The sequence below is a fragment of the Nelumbo nucifera genome, chromosome 4 (assembly GCF_055504915.1).
Source record: "Nelumbo nucifera cultivar China Antique chromosome 4, China Antique-T2T, whole genome shotgun sequence".
NCBI lineage: Eukaryota > Viridiplantae > Streptophyta > Magnoliopsida > Proteales > Nelumbonaceae > Nelumbo > Nelumbo nucifera.
In genome coordinates, this window is record NC_142652.1 from 71356254 (window position 1) to 71380416 (window position 24163).

The 24163-nt window shown below is 44.0% G+C and overlaps 1 protein-coding gene and 1 pseudogene across 1 annotated transcript; both read right to left on the reverse strand.

Moving 5' to 3' along the window:
* Positions 1-6869: 6869 nt before the first annotated feature.
* Positions 6870-8879, reverse strand: LOC104590930 (putative pectinesterase/pectinesterase inhibitor 21). The gene is made up of 2 exons (XM_088886538.1): positions 7816-8879; positions 6870-7711 (listed from the first exon to the last, which is right to left on the reverse strand). The coding sequence occupies exons 1-2, from the start codon at positions 8813-8815 to the stop codon at positions 7014-7016; spliced, it is 1698 nt and encodes a 565-aa protein (XP_088742664.1). The 5' UTR covers positions 8816-8879; the 3' UTR covers positions 6870-7013.
* Positions 8880-15654: 6775 nt separating this feature from the next.
* LOC148800705 (uncharacterized) overlaps positions 15655-24163 on the reverse strand; it is a 32958-nt pseudogene continuing 24449 nt past the window's right edge.

Below are 24163 nucleotides of genomic sequence, written 5' to 3' on the forward strand. Positions count from 1 at the left end.
TCTTGATTCTAAAATTAGGGAATGCGATTCCCAGTTGAAAGGTAGGTAGAAAATTTTTGAAATTCGCCCACCCACTCCGCAACTGTTTTGGCGTCCATACGATGGATTCTACCATCCCTTTCAAGGACCTCTCCCTCGGCTCCAAGGAACAGTGTTGCACTCTCCACTCACATGGATCCCAGGAATTAAAACGTTTTGCAAACATTTTGAAACCATAATTTATATATGCATATCCGTATATAATTATATTTTGCAAAACAAATTTCAACGATTGAAATCGGCTGTCGGCAGTCTTGGTTTCCATCAGAGAGAGTGCATCCCCGATCATTACCTTTGTCCGACAAAGGGGCTGATCCTGTCACTATGATCACCCACTCAGATGAATTCTCGGACTGTCCCAACATACCCAGGTTTTGAACCCCGCTAAGGATCTCACTGATTGGCATATCAAAGACAGACCAATCCGACACCCAGTGCAGTATCATAATCGAGTCTAGGGGTCAGGTGTAACTTTCCAGTTTTGCCCACTAATCACCAAGGTCTAGAGCAATACTGGAAATCTGGTCTAGTTCAGGGTTTCAAGTAAACCTACACTGCATGTGCCTCGAGTCTCAACCTGGCAGTTGAGACAGGCCACCCCAACACTTGGCGGCACATCAATGTCAGCCTTAGCAGGATAAATCACCCAGACTTATCCAATGACTTTGAACATTTTAAACTAACATGAGTCTCATAAGTGTCCAGTTTAAGGGTATCACACAGAAACACACCACTATAACATGAATCAAATATGTACTTTATTCATTTACAATAAATGTCATAATGTACTTCAATCTGATTGTAGCTAAGGGCGTACACTGTCTAACAAAATCTCCCAAGATCTGTCCAATGGCTGTGAAGATTCTAAACTAACACGAGTCTCATATGTGTCTAGTTTAAGGGTATTACTAAGAAACACACCATAATAACATGAATCAAATATATATTTTATTCATTTACATTAAATGTCATAAGGTACATCATTCTGATTGGAGCTAAGGGCATAAACTGTCTAATAGAGGAATCCCTATCTAGCTCAGCTGGACCACACATTCATCTAGCTTGACAAATAATGCCCCATCTTATAAGGCTAATATATATATATATGTTTGGTTTGATTGAAAACAAGAGAGAGATTCCATAGCTTTCGTTTCTCTCTTATTTCCCATCAAAACAAACACAACCCAATGTCACTGACCTGTTTGACCTGTATGTCTTGATTAACAAAATTGCTTAACTTCTTGAATTTTTCTATTAGATACAGTTGTCTTATATCATTCAATTCAGTTACCAGTGCAATATTTTCTAACAGAAATGTGGCTAACAACAATCTTGAAGGGCCAATTCCTGATGATCTTAGCTCATGTACAAACAAAAAAAAGACATCATTTTCTTAGAAAACAATACTTCCATCCCACACATCTCCCTCCATGCGATCACCGGTATTAAAACCTCTCAGACCATGCAGTTACAGGCATAGATAGCAAGTCAATAGGTGCGCATTCTTGTCGATTCAGGGAGCACACACAACTTCATAAGTGAACATGCCGCCCTTCAGTTAAAACTACCAATAGAACTCCGGCCACGACTATAGGTAGCCGTCGTGAACGGTGAGAGAGTTCACAGTCCAGGAATCTGTAAGAGCGTCCCGATACAGGTCAATTCTGAACTATTTTTGTTGATTTATTTGTACTCTCCTTGGATGGGCTCAATGTTGTTCTTGGGGTCAAATGGTTAATTAACCTAGGCCCAATTTTATGGGACTTCAGTGCACTCACAATGACATTCCACATAACTGGGAAGCAAGTTTCATGGCACGGTTGCAGGGTTAAAGAGAGGACACCACAGGTCCATGCACTTCAGACAGAACCGGCAGCCATGGAAAGACTCCTCCCCGAGTTTTCAGATATATTCCAGGAACCCAAGGGACTCCCTCCTCCCTGAGCATGCGACCATCGAATTCCTTTGGTGGCGGGTTCAGAACCAGTCGTTGTCCGGCCTTATCGCTACCCTCACCTACAGAAGGACGACATAGAAAAACAATGTACAGAGATGCTGAAACAAGGGATCATATGCAAGAGTCACTTTCCCTTCTCTTCGCCGGTTCTATTGGTGGCAAAGCAGGATGGAACTTGGAGGTTCTGTGTTGACTATAGAGAACTCAATGACCGAACAATCAAGGATAAGTTCCCTATTCCCGTTGTGGACGAACTGTTGGACGATCTGCATGGTGCTCAGTACATCCCTATGTTGGACCTCAGGTCCGGGTACTTCTAGGTTCGCATGGCTCCCGGTGACGTGAAAAAGACTGCCTTTCGAACCCACCATGGCCACTTTGAATTTTTAGTCATGCCATTCGGTCTCTCCAACGCCCCATCCATATTCTAGTCATTGATGAACGAGGTATTTCAGCCCCATCTGCACAAATTTGTTTTAGTATTCTTTGATGACATCCTCGTTTATAGCAAATCATGGGTAGAACATGTGCACCATCTATGGATTGTTTTTGAGCTCCTGCGCCAACACAAACTCTTCCTCAAACGGTCCAAGTGCTCCTTCGGGGAGCGACAGGTTCTTTATCTCGGCCACGTCATCCATGAGCAAGGTGTGACGGTTGATACTTCCAAAATTCAGGCTATCAAGGAATGGCCCAAGCCTCAATCAGCCAAGGCCTTACGCGGGTTCCTCGGATTAACGGGTTACTACTGTAAATTTGTACAGAATTATGGACTGTTGGAGGGCACCCGAATGGCCCAAATTTCGCTCTCGAATTTACAATCGAGTGTGATGCCTCTGGAATGGGTATCGGGGCCGTGTTACAGCAGCAAGGGCACCCGATTGCTTTCTTCAGCCGCAGACTGGCCGATCGGCACCTGAAACTTCCGGCCTATGAGCGCAAACTAATCGGCCTCGCCCGAGCTGTCCAGCACTAAAGGCTGTATTTGTGGGGGCGGTCGTTCATCGTCAAAACTGATCATTACAGCCTCAAATACCTGTTGGAGCAACGTCTCACCACTTCCCCTCAGTAGCATTAGGTTAGCAAACTGCTCGGGTTCGATTTCCGGGTGGAATACAAGGTGGGATCCTCAAATCGCGCAGTTGATGCCTTGTCTAGGCGAGATGAAGACACGATGGCTCTGTGTGCAATTTCCCAACCCTGGATCTCTCTATTAGACGACATTCAGAAGGCAACGCCACAGTCTCCGGAATGGTCGCTCCAGGTCCAGAAGATTCAGTCCGATGCTGCCGACTCCAATTGGTTGCTTCATGATTGGTTGGTACAATATAAAGGCAGGGTACATCTTCCGCCTGATTCCCTGTTGATTTCCACCATCATCACCGGTGTCCATAACTCCACCCATGAAGGTGTTCAAAAAATGCTACACCGCGTCCGGGCTGATTTACATTGGCGGGGTATTAAGACTTCTATTCAGGATTTTGTCCAGAATTGCTCCACGTGCCGACAACATAAATGGGAAAACCTACACCCAGCAGGCCTCCTTTAGCCCCTTTCGATCCTGACACAGATCTGGGCCAACATTTCCATGGACTTCATTGAGAGACTACCCATGGTAGGTAGCAAATCGGTCCTCTTCATGGTAGTAGATCGCTTCTCTAAGTATGCCCACTTCATTCCTCTATCACATCCATACAGTGCCACTTTAGTTGCCCTCGCCTTCTTTACACATGTTTTCTGCTTACATGGGTTACCAGAATCCATCGTCAGCGATAGGGATCCGGTTTTCACTAGTGCCTTATGGAAGGAGTTATTCAGACTGCACGGCACCACCCTGGCCTTCTCCTCAGCTTATCATCCACAGACCGACGATCAGACGGAGGTGGTCAACTGCACGATCGAGATGTATCTCCATTGCTTCGTAGGGGATCAACCGCGACGGTGGGTGGATTGGCTTCCTTGGGCCGAGTACTGTTACAACACGGCCTACCATTCTTCCCTCGGCATGACTCCCTTTCGCGTCGTTTATGGTCGGGACCCTCCTCGCTTGTTGTCCTATGAGCCCGGTTCTACTCGTTTGGAAGAAATTGATCACTCCTTACAAGATCGCGACGCCCTCCTAGCCGACGTCCACCTTCGCTTACAGCAGGCCCAGCTCTACATGAAGCTCAAATATGACAAGCACCACCGGGAACTATCGTTAGAACCTGGACAATTTGTTTTGTTAAAACTCCAGCCCTACCGGCAATGCTCCTTGCGCCACAGAGCTGCCCCGAAAATGGCCCCTAAGTTCTATGGGCCCTTCAAGGTTCTACGGCGGATTGGCAGTGTGGCCTACCAACTGGAATTGTCGGAGACAACTGGATTCATGATGTTTTCCACATCTCCTTGCTGAAACCATTTACGGGTGATCCTCCGAACCAAGTCCCCTCCCTGCCGCCCTTGAAAGATGGAAAACTTGTTCCCCAGCCTAAGGCTCTCACACGCTCTCGTTTCAATCGAGGAATTCTTGAAGTCTTGGTGGAATGGGGTAGCTTACTAGCGGCCAAAGCCACCTAGATTTCATTAGCAGAGTTCCAAGCCACGTATCCGGAGTTCGAGCTTGAGGACAAGCTCTTAGTCTAGGAGGGGAGTAATGTTATGGACGCATTCCTCTGGAAAAAGTATCATCGCCGTCGGCAGCAACAGGAACTTGACCCACCGCCAGCAGCAGCAGTGATTCAATGATCCTCGTCCTACCTAGTTCGACAACAGCAGATTAGATTAGATCATCTTGCTTGTTCTTATCTTATTGTTCTTATCTTATTCTATTGCTCTTATCTTATCTTATTAGTGGATTATCAGATTAGGATTAACTTATCTTATCCTTAGCAAGATAGAACTGGAAGTCTCCCTATTCAGCAAGGAAACTCCCTAAGATTAGGACTCTTGTAATCTCCTATTTAAGGAGACACCATTATTGAATGAGATATCGAATATTCAATTAAAGAAGTGAGTTAGGAGAGTTGGTGATCTCTTGAACAAATCACGAAGGTGCCAAGATAGGTTCATCAAGAGCAGGAAGGAACAAGGGAAAACAGGAGGTTTTCCTCGTGGACCGACCCGTGACGAGATCCTATTCTCGAGCCCTCAACAAGGTTACTGGAAGGACATACAGTTGTGGGCATCATGCTTAATGGAGAGAATGAAAGAAAGAAAAGGAAATGGGGAGAGAGAAATCGATGACTTACCTCACCGGAGATGAATTCAGTTCGGTTCCCAGCTGCTCAAGGAGTGACAAGAGATGAGGGAGAGTGGGATTGAAACCTAGAATCGGCAAAGAGAAGGTTTGATGGTCTGCTACAAAAAAAGGGACGAAAGGGACAAATGAAAAGAAAAAAGTGAGAGAGAGAGAGAGAGGGAATGAGAAGAAGAAGATGAAAGGGGGAGAGAGAAATCGTGACTTACCTCTTAATACAGTTCGGTGCTTTTCAGATGCCGAAGGTTTGATGGTCTCCTACAGAAAAAGGGATGAATGAAAAGAAAAAAGTTAGAGAGAGAGAATGAGAAGGAGAGTAAAGGGGGAGAGAAAAATTGTGAGTAACCTCCGTTTTCAGTGCTTCTCAACTGCCGAAGAACATAGGAAAATGCGAATAGGTGATGGGCGAGAGGGTTAGAAACCTAGAATCAATAAAGAGATAAAGAGAAGAATGTGAAAGGGTTTTCGCTGGTGCTGTTTGAGGGAAGACTAAAAAAGTTACAGGTTTCCTTTGCGCGGGAGAGAAGATTTAGCGCGCTAGCTCTTTGGTTTTTCAATTTTCAGTGCATCTCTTCTCAGGCGGCAAATATGCATCCGCCACTATACGTAACCATACCTATAGTACGGTATAGCAGCAGCCTTCACTATTATCTGCTTAAAAATGAATATATAGCGGCGTTTTTATTAGTGCCGCTAAGAATTCCGCCGCTATATACGGATTTTGTTGTAGTGAACCACTCATTTCCTAGAATGAATGGTAAGGTAGTGAAGCGAAGAGCCTTATCCCTATTGGTGATGACCTTGAAACACTTCCATTTGACTCTTTTGGCGGTATTAGCACCTGGACCACGGTTGTTATACTCAGCATAGAACAAAGTATCGAGTGCAAAGTTGCCATTCCAACCCTTCAGGTCTTATGAAATCACCAATGGCTGATTCCATGATAATTGTAGTTGCATATTTTTTTCCATGGGCGGCCCAGGAATGAAGGGATCTTTAACTTATCAACGGAGAGCTGTTGATCTGGGTCGATATTGCAGTTTTGGGTCACAATACCAGTGTCCTCATTCTGGAATTTCTTTCCTTGTACTGTTACTGTGTTTTGCTGGTTGTTCATAGGCCTTCTAACGATGATTTGACATCTTGCATCACTGCTTTCGTGTTACCGAATATGAAGTCAATGGTGCCGGAAACGACACAGTTCTGATAGAATTGGCGAAAGGCTTGGACATACAAGGTGACCGGTCATGATACTACAACCCTCAGTATCCCGTATATCCAACAGGATAAAAAATTATTTGCATCTTAGTGATTCAAAATTCATTAATAGTGTTTAATAAACCCTATGATGAATAAAACCCAGTTGGATAAAAATCAATGTGCATAAGATGCAGATGGCTGCTCGAAGTCTCATCCTAATAGTTGATACTTAACTATTAACAATCTATGTGCCAATCATCAAGTTAATTGCCTTAGACCAAAGTCCATTGGGACCTCCTAGGTTTACAAAAAATGGAGTGATTTAGATCTCCCGTTATGGCTCTTACTCACCAAGTGAATGCCCTACAATGTAACCTTTAGATTAGATAAAAAAAATAAAATAAAATAAAAACACACAAACTAGAAACAACAAGATTACCTCAAAAAAAAATCTCACTTTATTGATTAAAGAAGTTAACAAAAGATACAGATGGCTTTAAATGAACAAAAGGAAATTGTATTTCCAACATCTCATTCTATTCCTGTCTGTTGCCTTTTGTCAATTGAAAGCTACTTGGATTAGTACTTCAATCCAAGAATGAAAGGCGCTCCGGTGTCTTTCAACCACTCGTTCCCTAGAAGGAATGGTCCAGCAGTAAAACGAAGAGCCTCATTCCTATCGGTGATGACCTTGAAACCCTTCCATTTGACCCTTTGGGCGGTATTAGCACCTGGACCACGGTTGTTATACTCAGCATATAACAAAGTATCGAGTGCAAAGGTGCCATTCCATGGCATCCACCCTTCAGGTCTTATGAAATCACCAATGGCAGATTCCATGATAATTGTCGTTGCATATTTTTGCCATGGGCGGCCCAAGAATGAAGGGATCTTTAACTTATCAACGGAGAGCTGTTGATCTGGGACGATATTGCAATTTTGGATCACAATACCAGTTACCTCATCCGGGAATTTCTTTCCTTGTGCTGTTACTGTGTTTTGCTGGTTGTCCATAGGCCTTCTAACAATGATTTGACAGTCTTGCATCACTGCTTTCGCGTTACCGAATATGAAGTCAATGGTGCCGGAAACGACACAGTTCTGATAGAATTGGCGAAAGGCTTGGACATACAAGGTGTCTTGGTATCCATCCATTTTGCAATTGAAGAAAGCCGCCTTATCACCTTGGACGCGAAGCGCCACTGCTTGGTGGCCTTGGGGACCGGCTGTGTTTTCGAATCCCATCGACTTGGCGATGAATCCATCTCCAATAACAGCTATAGTAGGAATAAATAATTATATAACAGACTTTGTTAGAATCAAGCAATAATAACAAAAGGAAAAAGGAAACCGAATGTTAGGTTGATTAGGTCCAACATACAAAATGAGGCAGTTCGAAATGTGGAGGTGCCTGTAGCGTAGCTCTTCTTTCCGGTGACAATTGTACTCGTTGGCCCATCTCCATACATGAAAATATTATTTTGACCTTTGGTAACTATAATGTATTCATCATAGGTCCCGGCTTTCACATAGATAACATATCTAGATACGCTATTCTTGGGGCATGCGGCAATTGCTTCAGCAATCGTCTTATATTGCCCACTACCATCTTTGGCTACCACTGCATTGGGTGTCAACTGTCCATTGCCTTGCAGAGCTAAAAGCTTACGGTCCTTTAGTGTAAACCAAGTAGGGTAACCTTGTGCATCTAGAAGTCGGCGTCGAGAATTGATGTTTGTGTCCAAGCGGATATTTAAGGCTCTGAGTATCGCAGACAACTCGGTGACGATGGCGAGGGCATTGCCAGTAAGTTGAGTGGCATTGAGGAGCCCGTTCTCCATTGAACTCTTTAGCTTTGGGTGTTCAAATCCCTCGGTGCATGTCTCTTCATAAGACACGACAGCGCTCAACCAATTCTTGAGCTCCGCAATAGGATCACTTGCTGGGTGCCTTTTAGGGTCATTCACCATGGAGATGGCGGATTGCAACTCGGAGATGGCATATTGCATCAATTCCTTGCAATCCCCGACTGCCATCTTATCGATGGAGCTATTGGCATCTTTGCCTATGACCCCAAATTTTTCCAGTGCTGCTTGCACCTCCTCGACGATGGCCTCAAAGGAAGCTTTGAGGTAGTCATGGGGGGTAGCACTTTCATTTTTGGCTACAGGGGTAAGGGTTCTAATGCAAGAATCTTCGTAGTAGGCGGAGGCACAGATTGCGCTGACGCTTTTCATTGTCGTTGATGTACTACCGCTGGCAATGTCTTTTGAAGACAAGTCATCCTTTGGATGCCTACCTTTGTTTACACCAACAACGGTACCGATAACGACACCAACAACAAGGATGAGTGATATACCAAGGGCTATAAGTTTTCCCATTTCTCTAATTGCCCACTTTCACTTTCTCGCTCCGCTTAACAAACAGAGGTTGAGGTTGAGGACCTAGCCAGTGTGCGAGGAGGTTTATAACATGTACGGTTAATCCCAATTTAGCATAACTACTAACTAAAGAACATGAAAGTTGCATTAAGAATGGGGACTTTGACTGTACATTATTGTTCTTTAGGGAAACAAGCAGTTGGAGGTAGTCCCACATTTCTTATTAACCACCGGTTCTCCTATAAGAACTCATAATTAATTAATCATATAATACTTTTGACTTTTTTGTTTCCACTTTCTATTTTTTTCAACTTTGAAAGAACAATCAGATCCTAAAATACATTAATATATATATATATATATATATATATATATATATGTGTGTGTATGTGGGGCAACTTTCCCTAAAAATAGAAAGCAAAACCCAAGGGGCTCATATTCAAGAACATCTATTTTATGCCTCGTTCTTGGGTACAAATGAGCATAACCAAATTCCATTATATACAAAAATAATGATGCATGACATAATGAAAACCACATAAAATAACTGCTACAGAGCATAGGTAATCTTAATCTTTTTGTTAATTTTTAAAGAGTGGGCCTCATTGAAAGGATGAGAAATCCATCATATGGATAGTCGAACCCTGCAGGTAGATAGGGTGAAATTTCAAAATTTTCTATCTCCCATGTGGAATTACATTCCCTATTTTAAAAAATCTGCATTTTCAAGGATCAATCTTGAACCTAAACCGAACCAGATCTGATTCCAAAAGGTAGGAGAGGATATACCTGATTCGGAGTACCAGTAACTCCCAACGAAGGTGTTCACGTCCAAGGAAAATGCCAAAGACTGCTTCCACTGAATATGACACAACGTAGGGTGGAGGGTGAGTGAGCATGACTTTAGATCAGTTTTTCACCAAAAACACTTCTTGATCGCTCCTACAGGTGGCGAACGAACTGGCAATGGCGGCAACAATAGAAGGAGGCAAGAGCAGAAGATGGCGTCAGTCTTACTGGAGCTGTCTTCTCTCTTGTATCTGAAATCAGAATTGAGTGAATTGGGGTTCCCCCTCCTCCTCTATTTATAGCCTTAAAGAGAGTCCTCCTAATCTCATTAGGAGTTTCCTAATCCAAATCTTGTATTTAGATTTAGACTCTATTTAAGAGATAAGGATAATCCCTTATCTTATCTGCAGATAAAGATCATTCCTCCTAATCTTATTAGGAGTTTGCTAATCCAAATCTTTATTTGGATCTAGACTCTCTGAGTGGATAGGGATAACTCCCTATCCTATCAACTGATCTAAATCCCAGAACCACCCCTTTTTAATTAATCAAATTAAACCAGTTCGAATTGGGCTTTAGGCCCATTAAGTCCAAGTGCTCATTCAGCTTCCAAACTGCTGCCCAGTTGGGTATCCTTGTATGGCGTGGGACCTAACCATTGATCTACACATCAGCCACATCGGTTAAGCCCAGCCTCTGTTACAAGGCCTGGCCGAATTCATTGTGAGAGACAGTGAACCCCTGAGCCCATCACCATGGACTCTTAATGGGCCTAACACATACACTAAGTGGTCATTGGGTCAAGCCACCTTATAAAATCCCAGTGACTGTGGGCAGATGCAAGATTAGCCCATCAGGCATTATCCTCAATGGTCTTACACTTAACCTCTCAGCCCATAATGATCAAACACTGCCCGACAAGAGAGGACCTCCCTCGGCTACAAGGAATAGTGTTGCACTCTCTACTCACATGGATCCCGGGAATTAAAACCTTTTGCAAACATTTTCAAACCATAATATATACATGTATATCCGTATATAAATATATTTTGCAAAACAAATTTCAACGATTGAAATCAACTGTCGGCAGTTTAGGTTTCCATCAGAGAGGGTGCATCCCCGACTATTACCTTTGTCCGACAAAGGGGCTGATCCTGTCACTATGATCACCCACTCAGATGAATTCTCGGACTGCCCCAACATACGCAGGTTTTGACCCCCTCTAAGGATCTCACTGATTGGCATATCAAAGACAGCCTAATCCGACACCTATTGTAGTATCATAATCGAGTCTAGGGGTCAGGTGTAACATTCCAGTTTTGCCCACCAGTCTCTAAGGTCTAGGGCAATACTGGAATTCTGGTCTAGTTCAAGGTTTCAAAAAAACCCACACTGCATGTACCTCGGGTCTCACCCTGGCACCTGAGACAAGCCACCCAAACCAACTTGGCGTTACATCAGTGTCAGCCTTGGTAGGATAAATCTCCCCAAATCTATCCAATGGTTGTGAACATTCTAAACTAAAACGAGTCTCATATGTGTCCAGTTTAAGGGTATTACACAGAAACACACCACAATAACATGAATCAAATATGTACTTTATTCATTTACAATAAATGTCATAATGTACATCATTCTGATTGGAGCCAAGGGCATACGCTGTCTAACAGCTCCCACTTGCACTTAGGTCCAATCTAGTATAAGCCAGAGTCCCATACTTTCTACGTGTTTCTCAAACACTTTCTGTTTCAGTGGCTTAGTCAATGGGTCTGCTACATTCTTCGCTGATGCTACCTTTTGAATTAGGACGTCCCCTCTTCCAACTATCTCCCGCAGTATGTGGTACTTCCTCTCGATGTGCTTCGACTTCGAGTGGGATCGTGGCTCCTTAGCCTAAGCAATAGCTCCATTGTTGTCACACAACAACGGAATGGGTGATGTGCTAGATGAAACTACTCCCAATTCATGAATGAACTTCTTCATCCATACGGCTTTTTTGGCCGCTTCACTTGCGGCAATGTATTCGGCTTCGGTTGTGGAATCCGCTGTGGACCCCTGTTTGCTGCTTTTCCAACAAACAGCACACGATCCTATTGTGAAAACATATCCAGATGTAGATTTTCTATCATCTGGATCTGACTGGAAATCGGCATTTGTATACCCCTAGATCTGTAGTGAGCTACCATCGAATACTTGACAAAAATCTTTCGTCCTTCGAAGGTACTTAAGTATATTTTTCACAGCAGTCCAGTGCTCCTGCCCTGGGTTGGCCTGGAATCTGCTTACCACACTCACTACATGAGCAATGTCAGGACGAGTGCACAGCATGGCATACATGATGCTCCCTACGGCTGAGGCATATGGAAAGTCCTTCATGCCCTCAATCTCCTCAGGAGTCTTGGGAGACATGCCCTTGGAGAGAGTGACTCCATGCCTGAAAGGAACATTTCCTTTCTTGGAGTTCTGCATGCTATATCTTTTGACTATCTTGTCAATATAAGTAGATTGGGATAATCCTAGTATCCTCTTCGAACTATCTCTATAAAGTCGAAGACCGAGTATATAGGAGGCTTCTCCAAGATCTTTCATGGAGAATTGCTGTGAAAGCCATACTTTCACCGTAGTCAACATTCCTACATCATTCCCAATGAGTAGAATGTCATCTAGACACAGAACCAGAAATGTAATCTTATCACCACTAGATTTCTTGTAAACATAGGGCTCATCCGAGTTCTACTCAAAGTCAAACTTTTTGACAGTAGAGTCAAATCGGATGTTCCAACTCCTAGAAGCTTGCTTAAGTCCATATATGGATCTATTTAATTTACATACCATGTGTTCCTGACCCGCAGCTATGAAATCTTGTGGTTGCTGCATATAGATATCTTCAGTAAGATCTCCATTCAGGAATGTAGTTTTGACATCCATTTGCCAAATCTTATAGTCATGGTATGATGCTACAGCTAGCAGGATCCTAATGGATTTAAGTATGGTCACCAACGAAATTGTTTCCTCATAATCGATGCCCTCTTTCTAAGTATACCCTTTCGCCACCAAACGAGTTTTGTAGGTCTCAACCTTAACATCGGGGTCGTTCTTCCTCTTTTAGATCCATTTGCAACCAATTGCTTTTACCCCGGGGGGTGGATCTACTAGAGTCCAGATTCCATTGGTCTTCATTGAGTCCATCTCAGCTCTCATGGCATCTACCAACTTCAAGGAATCTATGTCCAACATAACTTCCATATAAGTCATGGGATCTTCCTCACTTGTCATAGCTTCCACCAGGTAACTATCCTAGTCATAGCCGAAACAAACTGGAGGCCTGGAAACCCGGGTAGATCTTCCATGTTGGTCAGTACCTGGAACTTGTGGGACACCTCCCACTACCCCTGAGCTCTCCTCATTAAGAACAACTTCCTGACGATGATTGTTTAGGATGTAATCATCCTCCAAGAAATGGGCATTTCGGCTACAAAACACCTTCTGTTCTCCTGGGTCATAGAATAGGTAACCCATAGAGCCTTTGGGGTAGCTTACGAATAGGCAACGGCTGGTCTTGGATTCCAATTTGTCTGCACTTGTTCTTTTAACGTGTGCTGGACAACCCCAAATCTTCAAGTGTTTTACACTTGGTTTCTTTCCGGTCTAAAGCTCATAGGGATTCTTCGGAACTGATTTGGTTGGAACCCATTTCAGCACGTATGTCACAGTCTCCAATGCGTAACACCAAAAGGATGTGGGTAACTCTGAGTGCATGATAAGTGACCGGACCATATCCAATAGGGTCCTATTCCTCCTCTCTAAAACACCGTTTAGCTGTTGTGTAGCAAGAAGAGCCAACTGTGATACTATCCCATTGACCTTCAAGTAGTCCCTGAATTCATCAGAGAGATACTCGCCACCTCGATCCGATCGAAGGGTCTTAATTTCTCTCCCTAACTGTTTCTCAACCTCTTGTTTGAACTCCTTGAACTTTTCAAAGGATTCAAACTTGTGTCTCATTAAGTACACATAACCATACCGAGAGTAGTCATCGGTGAATGTTATAAAATAAATGTGCTAGTTACGTGTCCTAACACTCAAGGGACCACATACATCATCAGTATGTATATGGTCAAGCGTGCTTGTACATCTTTCAGGCTTACCATTAAATGGTTGTTTCGTCATCTTACCCTGAAGGCAAGGTTCATAGGTGGGAAGATCTTCTATAGTTAGAAAATCCAAAGAACCATCATTTACCAACCTTGGGATACGATCTATGTTAATATGGCCAAGTCAGTAATGCCACAGGCATGTGGGATTAACTATATCACGGGTTCTATTCTTGGGGATATCGACCGACGTACTTTCGGTTATGTTAGTTTCCAGAGAAGGATGGAGAACATAGAGACCATTCTCAAGTTCTCCATATGTGATGAATTTGTTATTTCTTTTGATAGTAATCGTATTACTAAAGAAAATAGTATCCGTCCGCACACAATTTTGAAACAGAAATCAAATTTCTTCTCAAATTCTGTACATAAAGACAACCTTTTAGTACAATAGCCACAGCTGCAACATTTGCAGAAGTCCCCAAGTAAAGAGTTACTTTTTCGTCACTCAGTCTTCTGCTTATCTTGAACCCCTGTAGTGAGTTACACGCATGAGTCGAAGCCCCGGAGTCCATACACCAGGAAGCAGAAGTTACCAACAGATTGGTTTCTATGACACAGGATTCGAAATTACCTTGTCACTTGGATTCCAGGTATTGAGGACAGTTCCTCTTCCAGTGGTCGGTTTGTCTGCAGAAGTGACAAGCATCTAATGCTCTGTCCTTCTTCTGCTTCTTTGGCATAGCAGCTTTCTTCTGAGGCTTACTCTGAGCCTTCCTCTTTTTCTTGCCCGATTTGCTAGCTTCAACAAGTATAGAAAGGGGCTCATCCTTCTTCACCAATTCCTCGGCCCTCTGCAACATATTGATGAGTTCCTGGATGCTAACATTTAGCTTGTTCATGTTGTAATTCATGATGAACTGATTGAAGGTAGAGGACAGAGAATTTTGGATGGCGTTTACCTTCATGACATGGTCAAGCCCGGATCCAAGAGCCTCAAGTTCATTGATGTAACCCATCATCCGAAGATAATGGTCATGAACCTGCTGGTTCTTGGACATCTGCGTGGTCATGAACTGTTTCAGGACCTTTTGATGAGTAGAACGATTATGCTCCTCATACATCGTTCTCAGACTATCTAATATGTCCTTGGACAATTCGATCTGATCGAACTACCTCTGTATTGGATTATCCAAGGAGGATATGATGTAGCAGCGGGCTAGGGAATTCTTCTCTTCCCATTCCTGGTAGTCCCTCCTACGGGCCTCAAAAGCCCTATCACCCGTACACTCGCGGGTAGGATTCTTAGCTACTTTGTCCAACTTCTTAGAAGTGAGGACCAGCATAAGATTACGGTACCAGTCAGCATAGTTAGGTCCCTTAAGTTTGTTGTCATCCAACAGCTTAGCGAATTGTCCGTTTGCCATTTCTGATAAAGAGAAAACATTAGTCCACAACTTAATTTGATTCATTTTATCTACATAGATATGGCTTTTAATCTATGTTCCATTTTCATTTATTCATCTCCGAGATTTCACTTCCATCTCAGTGACGGAGATTGCGATTTGTCTCTAGAAATGTGGGAAATCACATAGGGTGCATGGAGCCAACTGCTTCAGCTGCATAACCCCACCGCCTTTCTGTGAAGGATCATATCCACTCATCGTATGAGTTTTCCCTTTGGCCTCTGTCAAACAAGGTTCATTGCCATTTTAGGTTAAACCTTTCTGTCCAGTGAGTGCTCAGCCTTAGACAAACCAGGCGGCAAAACATTAGTAACCAAATAATTCGCAATATTTGCATACCAAGGTAATGTTGCATTTGTGGAGAACAATTGCTCGTCAGGGAATGTTTCTTGCAGAGGAAGTTCTTCCTCCATATGAACCAGACGACTCAAGTGATCTGCGACACAATTTTCTGCTCCCTTTTTGTCTTTGATCTCCAAATCAAATTCACTTAAGAGAATATCCATCTTATTAATCTTGGTTTTGCCTCTTTCTTCATCATCAAATAACGAAGAGTTGCATGATCAGAGTAAACAATGACTTTAGTACCAAGCAAATAAGATCAAAATTTCTCTAAAGCAAAAACAACAGCTAAAAGTTCTTTTTCAGTAGTGGAGTAATTTCGCTGGGCATCATTCAAAGTCCTCGAAGCATAGTAAATAGCATGAGACGCTTTTCCAATTCTTTGGCCCAAAACAATGCCTATTGCATAGTCACTTGCATCGCACATTATCTCAAAAGGAACATTCCAGTCAGGAGGCTGGATAACTGGGGTAGAAGTCAACAGTCCCTTCAGCTCATCAAATGCCTTTTTACATGCCTCATCGAACTCAAAAGTCACTTCCTTTTGTAGCAACTTGCATAGGAGTAATGCTATTTTGGAGAAGTCCTTGATGAATCTTCGGTAAAAACTTGCATGTCCAAGAAAAGAACGAACATCCCACACACTAGTGGGATAAGGTAAAGATTGAATAATATCAACTTTAGCTTTATCTACCTCAATTCCCTTAGATGAAACAACATGACCCAAGATTATACCTTGTTCAACCGTAAAATGACATTTTTCAGAATTCAGCACTGTTAGACAGTTTTGTATGCCCTTAGCTTCAATCTGATTTGATGTACTTTTGATATTTAGTGTAAATAAATAAAGTGCATGTTTGATTCATGTTGCTTGGTATGATTATATGTGAAGGGATGAGAGATCCATCCTATGGACGCCCAAAAGATTGTGGAAAAAGGGGCGAATTTCAAAAATTTTTCTCTCCCTTCAACTGGGAATCGTATTCCCCATTTAGAAAATCATATTTTCAAGGATCAATTCTGAACCATAAACTGAACCAGATCTGAACCAAAAAGGAGTGGGAAGGATTATACCTGATACGGAGAAATAATATCTCCCAACGAATGTGGTCACGCCCAAGGAAGGATCCAAAGACTGCTCCCACTGAAGATGGCGCAGTGCAGGTGGAGCAGAATCAGCAGTGTTATTCTCCAAGAACTCTGTCCTTCGCAAGAATCAGCAAGATGGTACGTGAGCACAGCTTCCTTTCAATCCTTTTTCAAAGGACTGATGTCAAGATCCAATCTTGACTTCTCCCACAAGTGAAGATCGAACTGGCAAACAGGGCGGCAAGAACAGGGAGGCAGCAAGAGAGTATTTGCAGGGAGTAGATTTCTCTCTTCTTGATTTCAGCACAAAAAAAGACCTGATGATCTGTGTGTATCTCTTAGGCTGCCGCCCCCTTCTTCTTTTATAATCTTAAAGGGATCAGCTCCTAATCAGATTAGGAGTTGCTAATCCAAATCATATTTGGGTTAGAAGTCCCTTTAAGTGATAAGGGATAATCCTTATCTTATCTGGAGATCAGATCAGCCATCTCCTAATCTGATTAGGAGGTTTCCAGATCTAAATCTTATTTAGATCTTGGACTCTCTAAGTGGATAGGGTCTAAGCCCAATCCTATTAGCTGATCCACTTCAGATTTCGCCCCTTTATTAACTAAATAAACAGCCCAGTTCGAAATGGGCTTTAGGCCCATTAGGCTTATGTGCTCACTTAACCCTCTTAACTGCTGCCCAGTTGGGCTTCCTTGTATGGCATGGGACCCAAGCATTGATCTACACATGAGCCACATGGGTTCGGCCCAGCCTTTGTTACAAGGCCTGGCCGAATACACTGTTAAAGACAGTGCACCCCCTGAAACCCATCAAATGTGCTCTACGGGCCCAACACTTACCCTAAGAGGTCCCTGGGCCAAGCCACCTTGTAACACCCAGGGACTGTGGGCAGATGCAAGATTAGCCCATCAGGTATTAACCTCAATGGTCTTACACTTAACCTCTCAGCCCATAATGATCATACACTGCCCGACAAGAGAGGACCTCTCCCTCGGCTGCAAGGAACAGTGTTGCACTCTCCACTCACATGGATCCTAGGAATTAAAACCTTCTTGCAAACAATTTTGAAACCATATTTATATACTTTTATATCTTATATAAAATATATTTTGCAAAACAAATCTCAACGGTTGAAATCGGCTGCCGGCAGTCTTGGTTTCCATCAGTGAGAGTGCATCCCCGATCATTACCTTTGTCCGACAAAGGGGCTGATCCTGTCACTATGATCACCCACTCAGATGAATTCTCGGACTGTCCCAACATACCCAGGTTTTGACCCCCGCTAAGGATCTCACTGATTGGTACATCAAAGATTGCCCAATCCGACACCTAGTGCAGTATCATAATCGAGTCTAGGGATCGGATGTAACTTTCCAGTTTTGCCGATCAATCTCCAAGGTCCAGGGCAATACTGGAAATTTGGTCCAGTTCAAAGATTCAATTAATCCTACACTGTATGTGCCAAGGGTCTCACCCTGGCAGCTGAGACAAGCCACCCCAACCGACTTGGTGGCACTACAGTGTCAGCCTTGTTAGGATAGGTCTCCCCAGACCGACCCACTGGCTGTGAACATTCTAAACTAACACGAGTCTCATTAAGTGTCCAGTTTAAGGGTATTACACAGAAACATACCAAGGGAACATGAATCAAATATGTATCTTTATTCATTTACAATAAACTCATAAAGTACATCATTCTGATTGAAGCTAAGGACATAAAGAACTGTCTAACAATATGTAAGACCCTAAAACCGGTCACTTATTGAGACTCGTGTTAGTTTTAAATGTTCACAGCCACTGGATATGTCTGGGGAGATTTATCCTGCCAAGGCTGATACTAGTGTGCCGCCAAGTGTTGGGATGGCCTGTCTCGGCCACTAGGGTAAGACCCAAGGCACATGCAGTATGGGATTACTCGAATCCTTGAACCGGACCAGATTTCCCGTATTGCCCTAGACCTTAGAGACAGATGGGCAAAACTGGAAAGTTACACCAGACCCCTAGACTCGATTATGATACTTCACTAGGTGTCGGATCGGGCTGTCTTTGATATGCCAATCAGTGAGATCCTTAGCGGGGGTCAAAACCTGGGCATGTTAGGACAGTCTGAGAATTCATCTGAGTGGGTGATCATAGTGACAAGATTAGCCCATTTGTCGGACAAAGGTAATGATCGGGAATGCACTCTCTCTGATGGAAACCAAACTGCCGGTAGTTGATTTCAATCGTTGGAATTTTGTTTTACAAAATTAATATATATATATATATATATATATATGTACGGTTTCAAAATGTTTGCAAATGGTTTTAATTCTCGGGATCCATGTGAGTGGAGAGTGCAGCACTGTTCCTTGCAGCCGAGGGAGAGGTCCTCTTTTGTCGGGCAGTGCTTGATCATTATGGGCTGAGAGGTCAAGTGTAAGGCCATTTAGGATAATACCTGATGGGCTAATCTTGCACCTGCCCACAGTCCCTGGGTTTTTATAAGATGGCTTGGCCCAGGGACCACTTAGTGTAAGTGTTGGGCCCATAGGGTCCATATGATGGGCTCAGGGGTTCACTGGGCTTCTCAGTGAATTCGGCTAGGCCTTGTAATAATGGCTGGGCCAAACCCATGTGGCTGGTGTGTAGATCAATGCTTGGGTCCCACGCCATACAAAGAAGCCCAACTGGGCAGCAAATTGGAAACTAATTGAGCACTGATTATTTAATGGGCCAAAAGCCCATTTCGATCTAGGCTGATATGATCACCCACTTAATGTTATGGGCCCGGTCGTAGGATCTCATCACGGGTCGATCCACGGGGAGAAAGCCCTGCTTTCCCTTGCGCCTTCCCTTGCGTGCAGAACCTATTGTGGAAAACCGAATGGGTGATTTGTCCAAGAGACCACCCAAACTCTCCGAATGGGTGATTTGTCCAAGAGACCACCCGAACTCTCCTTACTCTTCTCTTGACTGGAAAACTGAATGCCTTTATTTCAACTTGTAGCTCCTTAAATAGGAGATTACAAAATATAACTCCTTATTGGATTCGACTAGGCTAGGGTAATCCAACTTAAACTAAAACTCCTAATTACCTACTCCTAATGGTAACACAACTCTTACTTAAGATAAGATAAGATAAGGATAAGGGATGAGGAATGGAGTAGCTGGCGGCGAGTTGGCGAGCAGAGCTGATGTGGTAAGATAAGTGTGGACCCACCTTGATGAGCTGTCGTGTGGGTCCTGCCCTACTGCTGCTGCGCGTGTCACAGTGCTGTTGCCGTGTGGTGCGTGCTGCTGCCGTGCGGTGCGTGCTGCTGCCGTGCGGCACGTGCTATTGCCTAGTGCTGCTGCCGTGCAGTGCGTGCTGTGTGCTGTCGGGCGGTGCATGCTGCACGCTACCGGGCGGTGCGTGCTGCGCATTGCCAGGTGGTGCATGCTGCACGCTGCCAGGCGGTGCGTGCTGTGCACTGTCGGGCGATGCGTGCTGCCGGGCGATGCGTGCTGCTGTGCGGCTGCTGTGCGGCCTGCTGTGCGTGCCACTGCCCATGACTGCGCCGCAGTGTGCTGTTGGCAGTGTGTTCATAACATCACACCCCTCCTGAACAACGAGCTTGTCCTCAAGCTCGAATGGGTGTCAGAAAACACTATCAAGGGAATCCTGGATAGGTGGAATGGCTTTGCCCTCCTAGATCGGGTTCCCATGAAGGGGGCTCCTCTTCATCTTCCTCCTGTTTCACCAGGAGGCAGAAAAGTCTCTTGCACTTGTGTCCTGCTGAGTAGAGTTCATCGCAATTAAAACATTGCCCCCTCGCCCTGCGTTCTACCATCTCAGCCCTGGACAAGCGCTTAATAGGGGGTGTAACAACGCTGCTCCCCACATCGAATGCTGATCTGGGATTGGTGCTCGTCTGTGACTTCCGTTCTTAGCTGGCTGCTGAATATGGAGCCACTCCGAGCAGTTTCAGGGTTGCCCATGCTAATGGAGGCCTCCCCATACTCGCGGTTCCATGGCTGAGCTGTAGTTTGCATTCGAAGGTGCATGCTAGGTTCATGGCTGTGACCAGGATAGGAGGGTGTTGCATCTCTACGTCCACTCTTAGGGGTTCTGCTAGCCCCGCGGTGAACATATCAACTTGCTGATCTGTGCGAACCGAGGTTGCTCTGGCGAGAAGGGTTTGGAATTGGCGTTGGTATTCTGCCACGGTTCTAGTTTGCTTGAGGTTGATTAACTCACCTAGTGGGTTGCTTGTCAATGGGGGCCCAAACCTGAGGAGGCAGTAGGACTTGAATTGGTCCCAGCTGAGTTCTGGTTCCTCCTACTCCACTCGGTAGAACCAGAGTTGCGCTTCCTCCGTTAGATGAAATGCGGCCGGACTAGCCTTCTCCTTCTCCTCCGTGCGCTGATTATGAAAGAATTGCTCGTAGCAGTACAGCCATCCCAGTGGGTCGCCGCTGCCGCTGTATGAGGGAAACTCCAAATGGCTATACTTGGGAATAACTGCGAATATCAGGGCAACAATCTGCTGTTCGTTGGGTGCCTCTGCCCAGTCCGGACGGTGACTGTTTGTGTTGGTGATTCCCTCAGAATTCCTTTCTTTGTTGGTGAGGAATGCTTCCAGCAGGCGTCGTAGCTCCCGAACATCTTCCTTGACCTCACGAACCTCCATGCTGGTTTCTGCAAGACTATGTTCTAGTTCGTGGACCTTGGATGATAGCTGCTCCATATCGCCCATGACATTTGGCTCTGACAGCAGAATGTTATGGGCCCAGGCATAGGATTTCATCACGGGTCGATCAACGGGGAGAAAGCCTTGCTTTCCCTTGCGCCTTCCCTTGCGTGCAGAACCTATTGTTGAAAACCGAATGGGTGATTTATCCAAGAGACCACCCGAACTCTCCTTACTCTTCTCTTGACTGGAAAATTGAATGCCTTTATTTCAACTCGTAGCTCCTTAAATAGGAGATTACAAAAGAAACATCCTTGTTGGATTCGGCTAGGCTAGGGTAATCCAACTTAAACTCAAACTCCTAATGGTAACACAACTCTTACATAAGATAAGATAAGATAAGGATAAGGGATGAGGAATTGAGTAGCTGGTAGCGAGTGTTAGACAGTTTTGTATGCCCATAGCTTCAATCAGAATGATGTATTTTATGAGTTTATTGTAACTGAATAAAAGTGCATATTTGATTCATGTTCCCTTGGTATGATTCATGTTCACAGCTAGTGGGTCGGTCTGGGGAGATCTATCCTGACAAGGCTGACACTGTGGTGCCACCAAGTCAGTTGGGGTGGCCTGTCTCAGCTACCAGGGTGAGACCCTAGGCATATACAGTGTAGGATTAATTGAATCTTTGAACTGTACCAGATTTTCAGTATTGCCCTGGACCTTGGAGATTGATGGGCAAAACTGGAAAGTTACACCCGACCCCTAGACTCGATTATGATACTACACTAGGTGTCGGATTGGGCTGTCTTTGATATACCAATCAGTGAGATCCTTAGCGGGGGTCAAAACCTAGGTATGTTGGGACTGTCTGAGAATTCATCTGAGTGGGTGATCATAGTGACAGGATCAGCCCCTTTGTCGGACAAAGGTAATGATCGGGGGTGCACTCTCACTAATGGAAACCAAGACTACCGGCAGCCGATTTCAATCGTTGAGATTTGTTTTGCAAAATCTATTTTATATGAGATATAAAAGTATATATACTATGGTTTCTAAAATGTTTGCAAGAAGGTTTTAATTCCCGGGACCCAAATAAGTAGAGAGTGCAACACTGTTCCTTGCAGCCGAGGGAGAGGTCCTCTCTTGTCGGGCAGTGTATGATCATTATGGGCTGAGAGGTTAAGTGTAATACCATTGAGGATAATACCTGATGGGCTAATCTTGCATCTGCCCACAGTCCCTGGGTGTTACAAGGTGGCTTGGCCCAGGGACCACTTAGGGTAAGTGTTGGGCCCATAGAGCCCATTCGATGGGTTTCAGGGGGTGCACTGTCTTTAATAGTGTATTCGGCCCGGCCTTGTAACAAAGGCTGGGCTGAACCCATGTGGCTGATGTGTAGATCAATGTTTGGGTCCCACGCCATACAAGGAAGCCCAACTGGGCAGCAGTTAGGACGGTTAAGTGAGCACATAAGCTTAATGGGCCTAAAGCCCATTTCGAACTAGGCTATTTATTTAGTTAATAATGGGACGAATTCTGAGATGGATTAGCAGATAGGATGGGGTCTTGACCCTATCCACTTAGAGAGTCCAGATCTGAATGTGATTCAAATCTAGAAACCTCCTAATGAGATTAGGAGAAAGCTAATCTAATCTGCAGATAAGATAAGGGTTTATCCCTATCACCTAAAGAGAAGTCTTATCCAAATATGATTTGGATAAGCTGCTCCTAATTGGATTAGGAGCTGATCTTTTAGGTTAACAAAAGAAAGGGGCGGCAGCCTAAGAGACATACATCAGATTTTCTTTAGTGCTGAAATCAAGAAGAGAGAATTCTGCACCCTGCGAATACTCTCTTGCTGCCTTCCTATTCTTGCCGCCCTGTTTGCCAGTTCGATCTCCAGTTGTGGGAGAAGTCAAGATTGGATCTTGACATCAGTTCTTTGAGAAAGGATTGAAAGGAAGCAGTGCTCACGTACATATGATAGGGAGATTCATATGATGAACTCTCTAAAGGCCTTCCATCATTAGCATGAGGATGGGTCCTTCAGTAATGAGGAAACACACCAGAAAATGGGTTATCCATTTGCTGTTGGGCTTGTTTGAGTGTTTCATAAGATGATAGGGGCGTCATAAACCGATGTGGGAGAGGCTTCACCAGAAAATGGGAACTCTCTCACGGTACCTTGGCGTTCATGAATATGTACAAAATTTAAGGAGAAAGTTGATTTCTATTTCAAAACTATGTGCAGATGGTTATTCTGCCTTCTTTAGTAATACGATTACTAATAAAAGAAACAATAGATTCATCACAAACGGGGAACTAGAGAACGGTCTCTATGTTCTACATCCTTCTCTAGAAACTAACATAACCGAAACTATGTCGGCTGAAATCCCCAAGAAGAGAGCCCGTGATACAGTTAATCCCACGTGTCTGTGGCATTACCGACTTGGCCACATCGGTGTTGACCGAATCACAAGGTTGGTAAAGGATAGTCCTTTGGATTTTCTAACTGTAAAAATCTTCCCACTTGTGAGCCTTGCCTACAAGGCAAGATGACGAAACGACCATTTAATGATAAGCCTAAAAGATGTACAGACACACTTGACCTAATACATACTGATGTATGTGGTCCCCTGAGTGTTAGGACACGAAATCAACACGTGTATTTCATCACCTTCACAGATGATTTTTCACGATATGGTTACGTGTACCTAATGAGACACAAGTCTGAATCCTTTGAAAAGTTCAAAGAGTTTAGAAATAGTTAGGGAGAGAAATTAAAGCCCTTCGATCAGATCGAGGTGGCGAGTATCTCTCTGACGAATTCAGGGACTACTTAAAGGACAATGGGATAGTATCACAATTAGCTCCTCCTACTACACTACAACTTAATGGTGTTTC

Excerpts from the sequence above, each read along its gene's own strand:
- LOC104590930 (XM_088886538.1), bottom strand. The coding sequence starts at position 8,815 with ATGGGAAAACTTATAGCCCTTGGTATATCACTCATCCTTGTTGTTGGT. Across the intron at positions 7,712-7,815 it reads ATTTCGAACTGCCTCATTTT|CTGTTATTGGAGATGGATTC; the intron begins GTATGTTGGACC and ends TTCCTACTATAG.